This window comes from Notolepis coatsorum, assembly GCF_963971535.1.
Source record: "Notolepis coatsorum genome assembly, chromosome: 11".
In the NCBI taxonomy this organism is placed as follows: Eukaryota; Metazoa; Chordata; class Actinopteri; order Aulopiformes; family Paralepididae; genus Notolepis; species Notolepis coatsorum.
This window is the reverse complement of record NC_140175.1, coordinates 819,690-839,109: the sequence shown is the minus strand read 5'-3', so window position 1 is coordinate 839,109 and position 19,420 is coordinate 819,690. Positions and strand designations below refer to the sequence as shown.

The window sequence follows — 19,420 nt, the reverse complement described above, 5'->3', positions numbered from 1 at the left end:
ACACCCACACACACAGAGACACACACACACAGAGACACGCACAAACACACAGAGACACGCACAAACACACAGAGACACACACACACACTGTCTCAATATACCTGCATATAATCCTTCTATATACCTACTTATACACCTGCATATAACTCATATAACTCTGTATGATAGCATGTACAATAGTGCTGTATATGCCGTATATATATTTTTTCTTATACGTATATATATATCCACATCTGTCTGTAGCATACCTGCATATAATCCTTGTTACATATCTGTAGATACTATATCTATATCTGTACAAGTTACTAGCTACGCTGCTGGCCAGTATGACTTACTACCATAGTGTCTTTATACCTGTATACCAGTGTTGTGCTAGTTACTGAAAAATAGTAACTCAGTTACTTTACTAGTTACTTACACCCAAAAGCAATGCGTTACTGTGAAAAGTAACTATTTAGTTACTTGAAAAAAATAAAGATTGCTCCCATTAATGCCCTTACAGATACTCAAAATCTGTTGATCAACTTGACAGTTTCCATTCACATCACTGAACTCTGCTAAGCAATGTGGTCTGTTGGGATCGGGGGTGATGATGAGGGTGAGAACACAATATGCAGACCAGGGAGAAGGAACGGAGGCACCACCATCAATCCCCTGTGTGGGACAGTAACTCCTATTGTCCCTACTGTCAATGTGGAGTTGCCTCTCCCAACCTTGTGCAGGTCTGGGAGTGTAACAGTGGTCTATACAAACACAAATCTGACACAAACACAAATGTTGTCCCGAGTCCCGACGTAATAAGAAATACGCCGTGCCTAATCGCCGCTTAGGTTGAAGGAACAGCCTTGATGTCGGAGCATTTCATTATAACCGTCTTGCAACGTTGTTTAAGATATCAATCGCGCATTGCAACGTTACAATAGTTAGGATATCAATTGTGCATGAAAGGACTATATTTATATTGTTTGATTAGTATTGATGAGATTCCCTTGCGGATTATTACAGTCAAAATCTGTTGATCAACTTTGCATTCACATCACTGAACTCACCAAAGTCTGCGGTGGTCGAGATGTAACGTTAGTCCAGCCTTGTAACGCGTTAGTCCCAACACTGCCTGTATCACTGTACATATTACTATTACAAATCTGTACATACATCTGATTAGCACTGTAGTACTAATTTGTATATTTTATACACAGTTTAATCACCTGTACATTGTATATTACTACTATTGCACTGTCACTCTGATTGGACGTCAAACTTCTTTTCGTTGTACTGTACTTGTGCGACATTCGAATCTGAACACACACACACACACACACAGCCTTAATGAGTTCAATATACACAATATGCCCATTTGATATGGAGGTGAGACCAACGCACTCTAATTCACACGCTGGCTGAATCATTAGCTCCCGCTCGCCAGCCTCGACGCTGTGCCGCCTATTAAACATGGAGCTGAGGTCACACCGCTGGCTGCTGATCAGAAGTTACATCATACCAACGTAACAGGGACGTGTTTATTCTTTTACGATCTTAGATATGGAAAACGGAATCTCCGCAGACCAATTTATAAACACAGTGGAGGCTGAGAGGAGCGATTAAAACAAAGCAACTATTGTTACGCTGTGGTCAGTAACCAGGACTCTGTGGTCAGTAACCAGGACTCTGTGGTCAGTAACCAGGACTCTGTGGTCAGTAACCAGGACTCTGTGGTCAGTAACCAGAGCTCTGTGGTCAGTAACCAGAGCTCTGTGGTCAGTAACCAGGACTCTGTGGTCAGTAACCAGAGCTCTGTGGTCAGTAACCAGAGCTCTGTGGTCAGTAACCAGGACTCTGTGGTCAGTAACCAGAGCTCTGTGGTCAGTAACCAGGACTCTGTGGTCAGTAACCAGAGCTCTGTGGTCAGTAACCAGGACTCTGTGGTCAGTAACCAGAGCTCTGTGGTCAGTAACCAGGACTCTGTGGTCAGTAACCAGGACTCTGTGGTCAGTAACCAGAGCTCTGTGGTCAGTAACCAGGACTCTGTGGTCAGTAACCAGAGCTCTGTGGTCAGTAACCAGGACTCTGTGGTCAGTAACCAGAGCTCTGTGGTCAGTAACCAGAGCTCTGTGGTCAGTAACCAGAGCTCTGTGGTCAGTAACCAGGACTCTGTGGTCAGTAACCAGAGCTCTGTGGTCAGTAACCAGGACTCTGTGGTCAGTAACCAGAGCTCTGTGGTCAGTAACCAGAGCTCTGTGGTCAGTAACCAGGACTCTGTGGTCAGTAACCAGGACTCTGTGGTCAGTAACCAGGACTCTGTGGTCAGTAACCAGGACTATGTGGTCAGTAACCAGGACTCTGTGGTCAGTAACCAGGACTCTGTGGTCAGTAACCAGGACTCTGTGGTCAGTAACCAGGACTCTGTGGTCAGTAACCAGGACTCTGTGGTCAGTAACCAGGACTCTGTGGTCAGTAACCAGAGCTCTGTGGTCAGTAACCAGAGCTCTGTGGTCAGTAACCAGGACTCTGTGGTCAGTAACCAGGACTCTGTGGTCAGTAACCAGGACTCTGTGGTCAGTAACCAGGACTCTGTGGTCAGTAACCAGAGCTCTGTGGTCAGTAACCAGGACTCTGTGGTCAGTAACCAGAGCTCTGTGGTCAGTAACCAGAGCTCTGTGGTCAGTAACCAGGACTCTGTGGTCAGTAACCAGGACTCTGTGGTCAGTAACCAGAGCTCTGTGGTCAGTAACCAGGACTCTGTGGTCAGTAACCAGGACTCTGTGGTCAGTAACCAGGACTCTGTGGTCAGTAACCAGGACTCTGTGGTCAGTAACCAGGACTCTGTGGTCAGTAACCAGGACTCTGTGGTCAGTAACCAGGACTCTGTGGTCAGTAACCAGGACTCTGTGGTCAGTAACCAGGACTCTGTGGTCAGTAACCAGAGCTCTGTGGTCAGTAACCAGAGATCTGTGGTCAGTAACCAGGACTCTGTGGTCAGTAACCAGGACTCTGTGGTCAGTAACCAGAGCTCTGTGGTCAGTAACCAGGACTCTGTGGTCAGTAACCAGGACTCTGTGGTCAGTAACCAGGACTCTGTGGTCAGTAACCAGGACTCTGTGGTCAGTAACCAGGACTCTGTGGTCAGTAACCAGGACTCTGTGGTCAGTAACCAGAGCTCTGTGGTCAGTAACCAGGACTCTGTGGTCAGTAACCAGGACTCTGTGGTCAGTAACCAGGACTCTGTGGTCAGTAACCAGAGCTCTGTGGTCAGTAACCAGGACTCTGTGGTCAGTAACCAGGACTCTGTGGTCAGTAACCAGGACTCTGTGGTCAGTAACCAGGACTCTGTGGTCAGTAACCAGGACTCTGTGGTCAGTAACCAGGACTCTGTGGTCAGTAACCAGGACTCTGTGGTCAGTAACCAGGACTCTGTGGTCAGTAACCAGGACTCTGTGGTCAGTAACCAGGACTCTGTGGTCAGTAACCAGGACTCTGTGGCTCCTCCCCTCCCCCTCTCCTCCTCCTCCTGCCCCTCCTCCTCTCCTCCTCCCCTCCTCCTCCCTCCCCCTCCTCCTCCCCTCCTCCCCTCTCCTCCTCCTCCCCCTCCTCCTCCCCCTCCTCCTCCTCCTCCTCCCCTCCTCCTCCTCCTCCTGCCCCTCCTCCTCTCCTCCTCCTCTCCTCCTCCCCCTCTCCTCCTCCTCCCCCTCCTCCTCTCCTCCTCCTCTCCTCCTCCTACTCTCCTCCTCCTCCCCCTCCTCCTCCCCCTCCTCCCCTCCTCCTCTCCTCCTCCCCCTCCTCCCTCCCCTCCCTCCTCCCCCTCCCCCTCCCCCTCCTCCTCCCCCTCCTCTCCTCCTCCTCCTCCTCCTCCCTCCTCCCCCTCCTCCTCCTCCCTCCTCCCCCTCCTCTCCTCCTCCTCCTCCTCCCTCCTCCCCCTCCTCTCCTCCTCCTCCTCCTCCTCCTCCCTCCTCCTCCCCCTCCTCCTCCTCCCCCTCCTCCCCTCCCCCTCTCCTCCTCCTCCTCCTCCCTCCTCCCCCTCCCCCTCCTCCCCCTCCCCCTCCTCCTCCCCCTCCTCCTCAACACGTTCTGCTCTAAATGCTGCTATTGTGCAGAAGTTCGCAGCCAACTCACATGACGTGCGGTGAGCGCCTCCCAGGAGATCACAACTGATGCGTTTACAAGAACTACAGTATATGTGTGTGTGTGTGTGTGCGTGTGGGTAAGTGTGTGTGTGTGTGTGTGTGTGTGTGTGTGTGTGCGCGTGTGTGTGTGTGTGTGTGTGCGTGTGTGTGTGTGTGTGCAGACATGGGGCCTCTAAACTCTCTGTAAACCAGCCTCCCGCACATTGTGTCCCTGAGCGTTCTCACTCCGCAGCAGCTGGAGAACCACTGCACTTTACTGTCTTATTGTTGTCTCACTGTTCTAGTCCTGTCTTGCACTTTACTTAAAATTATTTATTTACTGTTGTATTGTTCTTAATTGTGAAAAAAGTATGCACTGTAATGTCAAATCACGTTCCATTTTGTACCTGTATAAAATGGCGAATAAAGTCATCTGAATCTGAATCTGAATCTGAGAAAGACTTCCTGCCCACGACAAGCACTCTCTCTTTCTACCTTCCATGTTTCCTTCCTCCTCTCTCCTTTCCTTACAGTATTACAGTGTGTGTGTGCGTGTGCGTGTGCGTGCGCGTGTGCGTGCGCATGTGTGCGTGTGTGCGTGTGTGTGTGTGTGTGTGTGTCTGCATCCATCCATCCATACAGGGCACACGTTTGTGTCCAAAATAACGTCCATGCCGTCGCACTCAGAAACAGGAAACACACACAGAACACGAGGTCCATTAGTTCCACGTGCAGAAGAAGAGATAGAAGAGGTGCAGCTGCGGCCGATAGAAGTCACACCTCAATACAGCTGGAACCCTGACCCGTGGGATGATGCAAGGCTATGGAGTGACGGAGAGGAGGGATGTCTGGACGCTCAGATGACTCATTAAGTCATTCATAAGTCCAAAGCACATGGCGGGCGACCGATGTCGCCTGGCGATGCGATCGTCTGTCGCTGTCTCAACGGCAATCGCTTGGCCCCCCACACCAGATCTGACCGTTCAGCTATAATAAGCTATTATGTGTCGCTCTGTCTAGCTGGGGGTGTGGTTTCCCCCCCGGGAGATATCAGAGGACGGACCGGACGTTATGTTGTCGTGAAGCGAGATGAATTAGCAGGTAGCTGTGTTGTGCGTTACGAGGGAAAGTATTAACCTGTAAAACACATATTGAGCTGGAATTAAACCACCATATACGAATACAACCTCTCCTCATTCTTCCTGACATTACTGCACGACTGATCGCTACGATACGTTCACTACCACCGATTGGACAAGTATTGTTATGCTGCTGCTGAGAGAGAATGTTTTTTTCACGGAAGACGCAAACTGTTTTGTTCTCAACCATCATTTCTTTGGACAATAAACCGTATAAACTACATCAGCTGCAGCCTGGACATTAAACTCTGTCAACATCCACAACTTCTTTTGTTACCCGAGTATAAAAACATCTAGTAGGTGCATTGTGGCGCATTGTTCATTTATTAGTTAATGACAAGCGGCCACTAAACCTTAAGTTCTACAACTAACGTTATTTATTTAAATTGCTCCTGTTAATAATAATTAACATAAGTAGCATGGTAATAATACGTAGGTTATTGATCAATGAATGTATTGATAAAACACACACACACACACACACACTCCACTCAGCTCTAAAGCTCCACTCAGCACTAAAGCTCTAAAGCTCCACTCAGCACTAAAGCTCCACTCAGCACTAAAGCTCCACTCAGCACTAAAGCTCCACTCAGCACTAAAGCTCTAAAGCTCCACTCAGCACTAAAGCTCCACTCAGCTCTAAAGCTCCACTCAGCACTAAAGCTCCACTCAGCACTAAAGCTCCACTCAGCTCTAAAGCTCCACTCAGCACTAAAGCTCTAAAGCTCCACTCAGCACTAAAGCTCCACTCAGCACTAAAGCTCTATAGCTCCACTCAGCACTAAAGCTCCACTCAGCAAAGCTCCACTCAGCACTAAAGCTCCACTCAGCTCTAAAGCTCCACTCAGCACTAAAGCTCTAAAGCTCCACTCAGCACTAAAGCTCCACTCAGCACTAAAGCTCTAAAGCTCCACTCAGCTCTAAAGCTCCACTCAGCACTAAAGCTCCACTCAGCACTAAAGCTCTAAAGCTCCACTCAGCTCTAAAGCTCCACTCAGCACTAAAGCTCCACTCAGCACTAAAGCTCCACTCAGCACTAAAGCTCTAAAGCTCCACTCAGCACTAAAGCTCCACTCAGCACTAAAGCTATAAAGCTCCACTCAGCACTAAAGCTCTAAAGCTCCACTCAGCTCTAAAGCTCCACTCAGCACTAAAGCTCCACTCAGCACTAAAGCTCCACTCAGCACTAAAGCTCTAAAGCTCCACTCAGCACTAAAGCTCCACTCAGCACTAAAGCTCCACTCAGCACTAAAGCTCCACTCAGCACTAAAGCTCTAAAGCTCCACTCAGCTCTAAAGCTCCACTCAGCACTAAAGCTCCACTCAGCACTAAAGCTCCACTCAGCACTAAAGCTCTAAAGCTCCACTCAGCTCTAAAGCTCCACTCAGCTCTAAAGCTCCACTCAGCACTAAAGCTCCACTCAGCACTAAAGCTCCACTCAGCACTAAAGCTCTAAAGCTCCACTCAGCTCTAAAGCTCCACTCAGCACTAAAGCTCCACTCAGCACTAAAGCTCCACTCAGCACTAAAGCTCTAAAGCTCCACTCAGCACTAAAGCTCCACTCAGCACTAAAGCTCCACTCAGCACTAAAGCTCCACTCAGCACTAAAGCTCCACTCAGCACTAAAGCTCCACTCAGCACTAAAGCTCTATAGCTCCACTCAGCACTAAAGCTCCACTCAGCAAAGCTCCACTCAGCACTAAAGCTCCACTCAGCTCTAAAGCTCCACTCAGCACTAAAGCTCTAAAGCTCCACTCAGCACTAAAGCTCCACTCAGCACTAAAGCTATAAAGCTCCACTCAGCACTAAAGCTCTAAAGCTCCACTCAGCACTAAAGCTCCACTCAGCACTAAAGCTCCACTCAGCTCTAAAGCTCCACTCAGCACTAAAGCTCTAAAGCTCCACTCAGCACTAAAGCTCTAAAGCTCCACTCAGCACTAAAGCTCCACTCAGCTCTAAAGCTCCACTCAGCTCTAAAGCTCCACTCAGCACTAAAGCTCTAAAGCTCCACTCAGCACTAAAGCTCCACTCAGCACTAAAGCTCCACTCAGCACTAAAGCTCCACTCAGCACTAAAGCTCTAAAGCTCCACTCAGCACTAAAGCTCTAAAGCTCCACTCAGCACTAAAGCTCCACTCAGCACTAAAGCTCTAAAGCTCCACTCAGCTCTAAAGCTCCACTCAGCACTAAAGCTCCACTCAGCTCTAAAGCTCCACTCAGCACTAAAGCTCTAAAGCTCCACTCAGCTCTAAAGCTCTAAAGCTCCACTAAAGCTCTAAAGCTCCACTCAGTGATCTCACTTGTATCCGGCGTCGTCCCCCGGCTTGTAGAACCAGTGCGGCTGTTCCCACCCAGCGTGGAAGCCCATGGAGCACCGCCCCTTCACCAGGTCGTACACCCCGCTGGTCCGGGACGTGGGCCGGCCTTCGAAGCGCTCCTCCTTGGGGTAGCCCACTGTGAGACGAGAGGGGGGAAGAGGGAGAAGATATGAACTCTGTTGCCTAAAATACCTGGGCCCTCATTTATCAATAATGCGTAGAAAGTGTTCTATTTTCGTTCCTACGCAAGGAATTCAGAATGTCTCTACGCACAGAAAAATCTGGATTTATCAACCGTGCGTGCACAGGTCGTACTCTGTGTTGATAAATACCATTTGTTCTTACCGTCTATGCTCGTGCACGATTATCCATATATGGTCATGAAACACCCCCATGGGATGTGAAATAATTGACTAAGCCGAGCAAACTCTGAGAAACTTCACTGAGAGCGAGATTGATCACCGAGGTCTAAATAACCAATTCAACGTATACAGCATTTCCCGTTGTGAACAATCTTATTTGGAAACATGACACACAGAATAATAGTATTTAGCGTTTTATTTTAAACAATATTTAATCGTATGATTATAGATATTTTTAGAGAATAAATAAATCCAATGAAGTTGTCAATTTCACAGACAACTCCGCTGAGGAGGAGGGAGCGTGTAGACTAACTTCGGTGCCAAGGGTGTTGACTGACCCAGTCCTGCTACAGAACCAGCACATTGACAGAAATAAATGACAAGCTGACCCGACATTAAGCTGTAATGACTGAAGTGAACGAGTCACTGAAGCACACTGTCTGTGCAACCCAATGGAGAATACAAACTCGTAACCACTATTTTGCGCTTGCGTTTGCCATATATATACCTACTGCAAAATAAATGCCTTTTTTCGTTGAGGTTTTTTCAAGTTAGATTAAGACCTTGCAAGGGTAGACTTACTTAAAACTGCTGCCTGATCCTCTTGACTGAATTGCTGCTCTCAGCAGGCCAACTGCGCTCTTAAATGCCTATTGTGCGCTCGTGAGCCCGTGGTTTTGGTCAGTCATTATGGCTTCAGTGGATAACCCTGATCTGCATTTAAGTGATGTTTTAATTACAGATACCCTAAGTAATAACATTACAATTGAATTAAATACAATTAGGCCTGAATGAGTCGTGTTCCTCCCGGCCACGACATTATCAGCCAAATGCGCATCGCAGATTATCTGTGGAATCCCGTTCACATAACTGGATTTGTTTATTGATGGAGCTTTGAAAGCTACATGGGTACAGTCTATTGCTCCGATGATGTTGGGTAACCTGGCTTAAAATCCTCTCTTGGCCTCGGCCTGCTGTTGTTATTGATATATGGATATATTGTATGTAGTTGGGGGGATTGGGGAAATTATGACATCCAACACTGCGTTTGGTTCCACGCTCCAATTTGGGTCCCAAATTGCGGTACAAATCAAGGAGAATGTGTCTCGGGTAGCGGACTCTACTTAATATTGTTATGTTCTCTCTCTGCAAATAGACTGGCCTATATCTCTGTAAACATCTGAGCGCACACCGCGAGAAGTATTCCTATAATAACGCCATGAACCAGGCTGAATTAATTCTGAAAGACCTATTCCAAATGCTATTTTTAGGGTTTGACAATAATTACACTAATGTCGCTATTTTACAATGAACTATAATGAATTACGGGGGTCATACAGAACACGTCGTTGTTGAAACTAACGCATGAAACTGATGAAAGCATAATGCCGTCCGTCTGCAGTCTTAATATTCTACCGCCGGGCGCCAGGTACGCACTGTCTGAGCTGTGCGTAGATATACGCACAATCTCAAGCACACGTTCAAGTTGATAAGTCCCACACTTTGCTTAGAAATGATCGTAGGCGGCGGTTAGGTGGCCGAGCGGAGATTGCGTTCGTCACCAGCCCCGGAGCTGAGCTGGATTTGCCTGTTCGAATCCAGCTCACAGCTCCGGGGTTGTCACCAGCTTGGCTGGCCGTCTGCACTGATACAATTGGCTGTATCAGAGGGTGGGAGAAGCTGGCGGGGTGGGTCCGGGTCGTTGTAAACAGCGACTCCTACAGTTCGGTCGGGGCGCCTGCTAAGCGCGGATTGGACGTGAGGGGGATAGTGTGGTCCTCCCACACGCTACGCCCTCTCGATGAGAATCCGCGCTGCCAGGTGAAAAGAAGCGGTGATTGGCTGGACGTGTGTCGGAGGAAGCACGTGGTAGCCTCCACTCTCCCAGATGATCTGACTGTGGGGGGTAAGTGCGCAGCGACCAGGAAGGGACTGGGAATTGGCATAACGACTAACATTGGGATGGGAGAAAATCGGAGGAAAATGGAGGGGGAAAAAGACAAAAAAAAAAAAAAAAAAAATTATCGTAGGCACGGTTTACGCACATATCTGTGCTTTACGCACCATTGATAAATGAGGGCCCTGGTCTAGAAGGAGGCAGTGAGGCCTGTAGTTGAACCCGTAGTTCACTGAACTCACCCACGTTGTTGAAGCCGTAGGACTCGCGGGCCTTGGCCACCATGTAGGGCACCGTGGTCCACTTGCCGTACCGGTTGGGGTCGCATTCGATCAGGTCGTAGGGCGGCTCTCCGGTGATGATCCAGTCACTCAGGAACTTACCGATACCGCCGGCGTGGATCACGCCGTACCTGGACACGTCAACAAGAGGCTTTTAGTGCCTGTAGTTAGGTCTTTCTACTATTACCCTGCCCACACCTGTACCCCCCCCCCTCCCCCATGCTGCTATGATGCCCTGTACCCCCCCCCCCCCCTCCCCCACGCTGCTATGATGCCCGGATTTCCCCCAAGGGGATCAATAAAGGAATATATTATCTTATCTTATCTTACCATACCTTACCTTACCATACCATCTTATCTTATCTTATCTTACCATATCTTATCTTATCTTACATTATACAACGGCATGCAAATTTCTCGATTCTGATTGGCTGAAACAGTCCATTTACACGTATGTATTGCGAACAGTCCACGCTTGCTGGCCCAGGACCCGCCCACAACCGAATCACATCACATCAATCCGCCGGATCACAAGATGGCGGACAATAATCTTTAACAATGATAGCGTCCTAACGACTAAATATGAAGCGATTCTGTCACAGCGAATGTCTTAGTCCTTTAAACAATGTTGGATGATGTAATTGATGGGTCATGAGTCAATACAGAACAAAAGAAAAATCGCTTTCTTTCAATTTCTTTTTCCTTCTCCCTGACTGCAGCCCTCACTCTCACACTGTCCGACGCTGGCTCAGTCTCCACCCCCCCCCCCCCCCCCCCCCACACACACACACACACACACACACACACACACACACACACACACACACACACACACACACACACACTCATGTCTACAACGCGGGGGATAGTCAGACTGAGAGAGAGCTGGGTGCTGCGCTGTTCTAAGTGAGCATGGCCTATTGAGTTGATTGATTGATTGATTGCTAATTTTATTACTGTACGCTTGGTTTCCAACTGGTTAAGTGTAGGCCCTCTACAGTAGGTTTAAAAAAATAAATAAAAAAATAGGGCGAAGAAAACTTTTTCTTCCTATAGGGCAAAGAAAACTTTTAATTTGAAAACTTTTTAATTTGTTTACCTACTTTCTATAGAAGCATCTAAGAATGAAGTTCTATAGAAAGTAGGTCTGCATCCCCTTAACAATTGTGGTATTGAGCCGTACTGTATTGTACCCATTCTGCATCTGGTAATACAATTTTCAATCAATCATTCCAATAATACACAGTTGGATGTGTTAGTTGGTTGGATGCACTTCCGAGCTGCTTCCACATGAGGCAAATTGTCTTTTTTGTAGTTGTGGGAACTACTTTTTCTGGCGGATGGTTTTTTCAATAAATCTTCGATTAATGTGTGTTTATTGTATAGCAATAAGGTTGGATGAATGTGGCAGTTGTATAAAAGCTTTACACCACTTGCAGTCGTGATTTGTGATTTGATTTGTGATTTGTGCGCCTCGGGCCTAACAACCACCCCTAGGCATGGTTTATTGTTCACAAACCACTCCTGCGCGTGATGTAATGCTTAAATACCTTATGATATCTTATGTTATCTTATCTTACCATACCTTACCTTACCATATCTTATCTTATCTTACCTTTTAACTCTCTACATGTTGTGTAACTCTCTAACTCGAACTCTCTACAGGTTGAGGTACAGTATGTACAGTAGATATGTACAGGATCTCGTACCCGAAGCCGATGGCGGTCCAGTAGTTGCGCGCGCCCTGGTGCGGCCCCACCATGGGTGACAGGTCAGGGGTGTAGGTGATTGGTCCAGACACGATGTTAATGATGTCGGCCTCCTTCAGGACCGGCACCATCTCCATGGCCATCTCCACGTGTTCCATGATGCGGTCCAGGTCCGACTCGAACAGCTCCTTACCGAAGCCTGCACCACACACACACAAACACAGAGACACACACACACACACACACACACAGAGACACACACACAAACACACACACACACACACACACACACACACACACACAGAGACGCACACACACACACACACAGAGACGCACACACACACACACACACACACACACAGAGACGCACACACACACACACACAGAGACACACACACAGAGACGCACACACACACACACACACACACACACACACACAGACGCACACACACACACACACACACACACACACACACAGAGACGCACACACACACACACACAGAGACGCACACACACACACACACACACACAGAGACGCACACACACACACACACACACACACAGAGACGCACACACACACACACACACACACACACACACACAGAGACGCACACACACACACACACACACACACAGACGCACACACACACACACACACAGTGAGATTGGTAGGACGAGAGACAAAGGCAGGTGTGAGTTTGATTGATGTGTTTATAATCCAAAGCGTTTTAACACTTTCAATGCCGGAGCTTGGTGCCCCAGAAAGAGGTTGAACCTGCAACTCTGGAATCATGAGAACCAGACACGACAGACAGACAGACAGACAGACAGACAGACAGACAGACAGACAGACCGACAGACAGACAGACAGACAGACAGACAGACAGACAGAGAGACAGGCAGACAGACAGACAGACAGACAGACAGACAGACAGACAGACAGACAGACAGACAGACAGACAGACAGACAGACAGACAGACAGACAGACAGACAGACAGACAGACAGACAGACAGACAGACAGACAGACAGACAGACAGACAGACAGACAGACAGACAGACAGACAGACAGACAGACAGACTGACCTGGGGGGACCCCGTCATGGACCCAGGACTCCTGCAGCACCATCTTCTCCATCTTCTCGTAGGGTCCGAACAGCAGCCCGTCCCGCTCCTGGCGCAGGTAGTAAGACCCCTCCAGGTCCCTGATCACCGGCAGCTCCCGCTTCAGGGCCTTCACCTCGGGCACCGTGGCCGTCACCACGTACTGGTGGTGCACGGGGATGGTGGGGTGGTCGAACCCGATCATCTGACCCACCTCGCGGGCCCAGAAACCTGCCGGGGCCCATCAACAACAGAAGAGAACCTCAGACGAAACAACAACCACATGACTCCATGCGTATCAAACTTTATTATCTGAGGATGGTGAGTTAAGAGTGTTGTGTTGACTCGTAGCAGACAGGAGAGGTTGAGGTACAGTATGTACAGTAGATATGTACAGTATGTACAGTAGATATGTACAGTATATGTACAGTAGATATGTACAGTATATCACATTCACACTGCCACTGCAAATACAAATGGACGGCCAAAAGATTTCAAAACGGACTTAAGGTTCAAATGGGTAAGGAATTAAAAAGAATCTTCATCTTTATCACTTTTATCTTCATCACATTTAAAGCCCTCAACAACCTCGCCCCTCCCTACCTGTCCGACCTCCTCCACCGCCACACGCCCACCTTAGGCGTCTTAGGTCTGCTGCTGCCCCCTCCCTCTGGAATGCCCTCCCCAGCCATATCCGTGATGCAAACACCCTGACATCTTTTAAATCAGCCCTCTTGCTTTTGACCTCTAATTCTGTCAGTTTTTTATTTTTTTTTATCCTCTTTTTCTTTTTCTATTTTTCTCCCATCCCAATTTCGTAATTCCAATTCTCCCCTCCCCCTGTCTTGAACGTTGCTAAACTTTTAACTCCTTCTGTAGTTAACCTTCCAGCTGCTGCCCTCCGGGAGGCGCTACAGATCCCTGAGCACCAAAACATCCCGCTTTAAAAACAGCTTCTCTTCCCCCACTGCCATACGGACACTGAACTCCCTGTAGCAACCCCCCCCCTACCTCTGTTGCTATGGACATGGACATAAACTATGATATTGTGGTCTTTGTAATATGTATTTATGTATTTAACTGCATGTAGTGTGTATGTATTGTAAGTGATGTTATAATGTTCCATGTTCTATGTTGGAACGATGCTGTAACTGTAAATGAAAACAAATTCCACCAGCCTGGCTGGCTGGGTGGTCATTAAAGAATCTATTCTAATCTAATCTGATTAATCAAAATTAATGTGATAAAGTCCCACAGCCCTAGACAGTATCTACAAGTGATCTACACGCTGATATGTGTGTGTTGTACATGACATGTGTGTGAGTGTGCGTGCGGAGTGGGTGTGTGTGTGCAGGCGGGGGCGGGGGAGGGGAGGCCACACTCGAGAGTTGTGTTGTTAACCCTCGCACCACCGCTCCGCTGGACGACGCCCTCCCTGTGCTCCGCACGACCTGGCCTGGCGGGAATGTGAGGACTTCTACGCTCTCTCTCCAGAAAGAACACGAGGCCGACATGTCACCTGCCGCCCGGGGATCCGCTTTCAGGAGAGACATTTGAGCCGAGTCCGAGCCGCGCCCCCATGTCCAACCGTACGGGGCCACAGTCGGCATCTGTTGGGCTCCTGAGTCTCGCCGTGGGGCGATTCTGCTCAGCTGTTATTAACAACACCTGTCCGCACAAATCAGATCTGATTTTATTGCCTGTGTTTATGTCTTTCTACTATCACCCTGCTGCCCAAAACGAATACATTTGAATCATTTTCGCAATCACGCTCGCTCGCGTCGCTGCCTGTCAGGAAGGGGTGTAACACCTGCCTGATGGCTCTGATGCAGCTGTAACGCCTGCCCGGTGGCTCTGATGCAGCTGTAACACCTGTAACACCTGCCCGATGGCTCTGATGCACCTGTAACACCTGCCTGATGGCTCTGATGCACCTGTAACACCTGCCCGATGGCTCTGATGCACCTGTAACACCTGCCTGATGGCTCTGATGCACCTGTAACACCTGCCTGATGGCTCTGATGCACCTGTAACACCTGCCTGATGGCACTGATGCACCTGTAACACCTGCCCGATGGCACTGATGCACCTGTAACACCTGTAACGCCTGCCTGATGGCTCTGATGCCCCTGTAACACCTGTAACACCTGTAACACCTGCCCGGTGGCTCTGATGCAGCTGTAACACCTGGTGGCTCTGATGCACCTGTAACACCTGATGGCTCTGATGCACCTGTAACACCTGATGGCTCTGATGCACCTGTAACACCTGATGTCTCTGATGCACCTGTAACACCTGGTGGCTCTGATGCAGCTGTAACACCTGCCTGATGGCTCTGATGCCCCTGTAACACCTGATGGCTCTGATGCACCTGTAACACCTGTAACACCTGCCTGATGGCTCTGATGCCCCTGTAACACCTGATGGCTCTGATGCACCTGTAACACCTGTAACACCTGCCTGATGGCTCTGATGCACCTGTAACACCTGTAACGCCGGCCCGATGTCTCTGATGCAGCTGTAACACCTGCCTGATGGCTCTGATGCACCTGTAACACCTGCCTGATGGCTCTGATGCACCTGTAACACCTGCCTGATGGCTCTGATGCACCTGTAACACCTGCCTGATGGCTCTGATGCACCTGTAACACCTGATGGCTCTGATGCACCTGTAACACCTGATGGCTCTGATGCACCTGTAACACCTGCCTGATGGCTCTGATGCACCTGTAACACCTGCCTGATGGCTCTGATGCACCTGTAACACCTGCCTGATGGCTCTGATGCACCTGTAACACCTGCCTGATGGCTCTGATGCACCTGTAACACCTGCCTGATGGCTCTGATGCACCTGTAACACCTGCCTGATGGCTCTGATGCACCTGTAACACCTGCCTGGTGGCTCTGATGCAGCTGTAACACCTGCCTGATGGCTCTGATGCACCTGTAACACCTGCCTGATGGCTCTGATGCCCCTGTAACGCCTGCCTGATGGCTCTGATGCCCCTGTAACGCCTGCCTGATGGCTCTGATGCACCTGTAACACCTGCCTGATGGCTCTGATGCCCCTGTAACGCCTGATGGCTCTGATGCCCCTGTAACGCCTGATGGCTCTGATGCCCCTGTAACGCCTGATGGCTCTGATGCCCCTGTAACGCCTGATGGCTCTGATGCCCCTGTAACGCCGGCCCGATGTCTCTGATGCACCTGTAACGCCTGCCTGATGGCAACAGGTCCAACAGGTGGAATGTGTTCTTCAGGGGGGGGAGGGGGCAGCCGACAGGGGGGGGAGGGGGCAGCCGAGGATTCTCTGTGCCGAGTTTATGACCCTCTGAATCACCTTTCTGTTTATGACCCTTATGTCTACATTACTGCTGGGAAGCTGTTTGGGCTGTAATTCTTGTATGAAAGGTGCTCCACCTCACCCCTGCCCACTTTGACAACCTAGGATGGCTTAGAGTAGACGACAGAGTACAGCAACTTGCAATGCGTCTGGTCTACAAGATACACTACACGACCGGGGTACCCATGTACATGTCAAAATACTTCCCAAAGGTCAGTGAATACCACGATCACAACACCAGAGGAAGCTCCACAAATCATGTTAAACCCAGATTCGGCTCAAACAAGGGACTAAACACGTTTCGCAATTATGCCACATCAATGTGGAACGCCCTAAAGCTGTAAAGGAATGTGAATCACTACCCACATTCAAAGCCGCTCTTAAAGAGCACCTACGGGAGGCTGCAATTCAAAACTGGCCACCGTAAAAAGGCCCAAAACCCCCACCACCTCCTAATGTACAGTCTCCTCCCCACTGCATGTATATATTCCCTCCCCGCCGTATGTATATTTCCCTCCCACCCACCCACCCCCTCCTAATGTACAGTCCCCTCCCCATCATATGTATATACTCTGTCAGGATCTAGGGGTAACAGTACTGTATATTTGAATACCGTTTAAGTCACAAATGTATCAGTACTAAATACCTATAATTATGTCCCTATGCCATAAATGTCATGTATGTTTCAAGTTCAAGTTTCTTTAATAGTTGTCATACAGAAGTACAGAATACTTTTATACAAAATGCTTCTTACTGTTACGCTCCAGAGACTGTGCAAGACAAGATAAGTATGAAATAAAATAACATAGTATAGCATGTAAATTAGAAGTAAAAAAAAAATGAGGTCACAGTGTTCAGTATAGACACAATGTTCAATGCAGAATAGACGTAACTGAGTTACCATATAATATACAATACTGTGCAGTGTACTAATATACAATACTATATAGTGCAAGGCAGAAATGGGATGAGGTGCAATTTAGGTACAATTTACAGTGGGTGTACGAGTTGTAGTGCAATCCTTTATCAACAAATATAAAGTGTATAATGTTGAGTGTCATAAATGTCTATATGAATTGAAAATGGGGGGACCCTGATGGAAACAAGACAAACGTCTTTCTCTGGTCTGCATCCCCTTAACAATTGTGTGTATTGAGCCGTACTGTATTGTACCCATTCTTATCTGTTAAATAAAGTTTTCATTCATTCATTCATTCATTCATTCATTCATTCATTCATTCATTCGTTCATTCATTCATTCATTCATTACAAATAAAGTGTATTATTATTATTATTATTATTATTATTATTATTATTATTATTATTATTATTATTATTATTATTATTATTATTATTATTATTATTATTATTATTATTATTATTAATATTATTATTATTATTATCTTATTTCTAGTGAGCAATTGAATAGTTGAATAGTTTAGCATGAAATGCATAATTCTGCTGCCTATATTGTTCATGTTACTATTGTCTCTACCTCTAATCTTATTTCAGTTTATATATTTGTATTGCAGCTATTTAGCAGACAGACCCTGTTGAACAATAGACACCGTTCTCAACCGGTTCTGCTGTACAGACAGGTTCACATCATGTTCTTTCTGTGCCCCAGGATAATTCAGTCAGTGTTTATGAACACGCACCACTCTGCCCTGGAGCTAGAGATCAGACAGAGAGAGAACCCTTTCATCTGTGATGTAAATAGAGGTGTTTGGGGACTGGAGGGACTTTTTCATAGTTCAGAAACTGTTGGCTGAACTACCCCTTTTTTGTTGTGTTCTCACTGCATGACCTGAGGACCATCCTAGTTCTCTAGTTCTCACTGCAGGACCATCCTAGTTCTCTAGTTCTCACTGCAGGACCATCCTAGTTCTCTAGTTCTCACTGCAGGACCATCCTAGTTCTCTGGTTCTCACTGCAGGACCATCCTAGTTCTCTAGTTCTCACTGCAGGACCATCCTAGTTATCTAGTTCTCACTGCAGGACCATCCTAGTTCTCTAGTTCTCACTGCAGGACCATCCTAGTTATCTAGTTCTCACTGCAGGACCATCCTAGTTATCTAGTTCTCACTGCAGGACCATCCTAGTTATCTGGTTCTCACAGTCAGTCAGTCAGTCAGTCAGTCAGTCAGTCAGTCAGTCAGTCAGTCAGTCAGTCAGTCAGTCAGTCAGTCAGTCAGTCAGTCAGTCAGTCAGTCAGTCAGTCAGTCAGTCGTCAGATCAGGAGGACTCTTAACGCTAGTGTAGTCATAACAGCATTATGAATGTAAAATGGGGGACCCTGATGTAAACAAGACGAAAGTCTTTCTCTGGTCTGCATCCCCTTAACAATTGTGCCCATTCTGCAATCTGTTAATTAAAGTTATAGATCGTATAGCTACCGCTCTGCGTCCTTTTGGAACACATCCTTACGTCAGTATAAACACTGAATAAATCTCCACATGCACCTCTATACACCTATTCGCCTGGCCACACCCCCATCCGCTCCTCTACATAAGCAGGGGTGTGGCCATACTAACAGCTCCTTCCTTACTTTCACCACGGCGAGTGTCTGTATACACCACCCGAGTTTAGTGTAAAGTGTTTGAAGATTGGAGCTGCATAGACATTATTTCTTTATTTTTCTCTCTCACACATCATAAGCTATAATGTCTTCATCGGAGGGTTCGAGCACTCATAACGTCACCCTTCACCAGCAATTTTTTCCATTCCGCCGTGCGTCGTGGGGCTGCGCTGACTCCACGGTCGTGGCAGTCAGACGCACCCGAGCGGCATGCGGTGGAGAGTTTGCCTCTCCGAGGGGCTGTTGAGCCAAGGCCGTCTCCTGTGAGATGGCCTAGTTTCAGCTCTGGTTCCCCCGCCGGGGGGCGGTCGGCCAATAGGCCGACGGCTCCTCTGGGGGCGGAGGATCTGAGACGCAAGCTCTTCACTTCTGCTTGCTGCCGTCGTAAGAGGGTGGCCTGCAGGGGCGAACGGCCTGGCTTTGGGGAGTTGCTGGAGCCAGACGAGGGTGTTCCTGCTCTGTCTCCTTGTTCCCCACGGGAAACCGGCTAGGCAGTTGGCCAACTGGAGTGACCAGTCATTCATCGCCGCGACGCAGAGCCTAGCTGCGACGTCCAACATCGCGCAGCTGGCGCACTTCATGTCGGGGATG

General features: G+C 48.1%; 1 protein-coding gene across 1 annotated transcript in view; it reads right to left on the bottom strand.

The window, feature by feature from the left end:
- Positions 1-14,518, bottom strand: part of dmgdh (dimethylglycine dehydrogenase) — a gene marked incomplete at its 5' end in the record, with an annotated part of 44,031 nt that extends 29,513 nt beyond the window's left edge. The window contains 5 exons of the mRNA XM_084324138.1: positions 7,539-7,692; positions 10,058-10,227; positions 11,806-12,004; positions 12,891-13,139; positions 14,428-14,518. Of these exons, the coding sequence (XP_084180264.1) occupies positions 7,539-7,692; positions 10,058-10,227; positions 11,806-12,004; positions 12,891-13,139; positions 14,428-14,518 (863 nt within the window). The remainder of the gene's footprint in view (positions 1-7,538; positions 7,693-10,057; positions 10,228-11,805; positions 12,005-12,890; positions 13,140-14,427) is intronic.
- Positions 14,519-19,420: the final 4,902 nt, after the last annotated feature.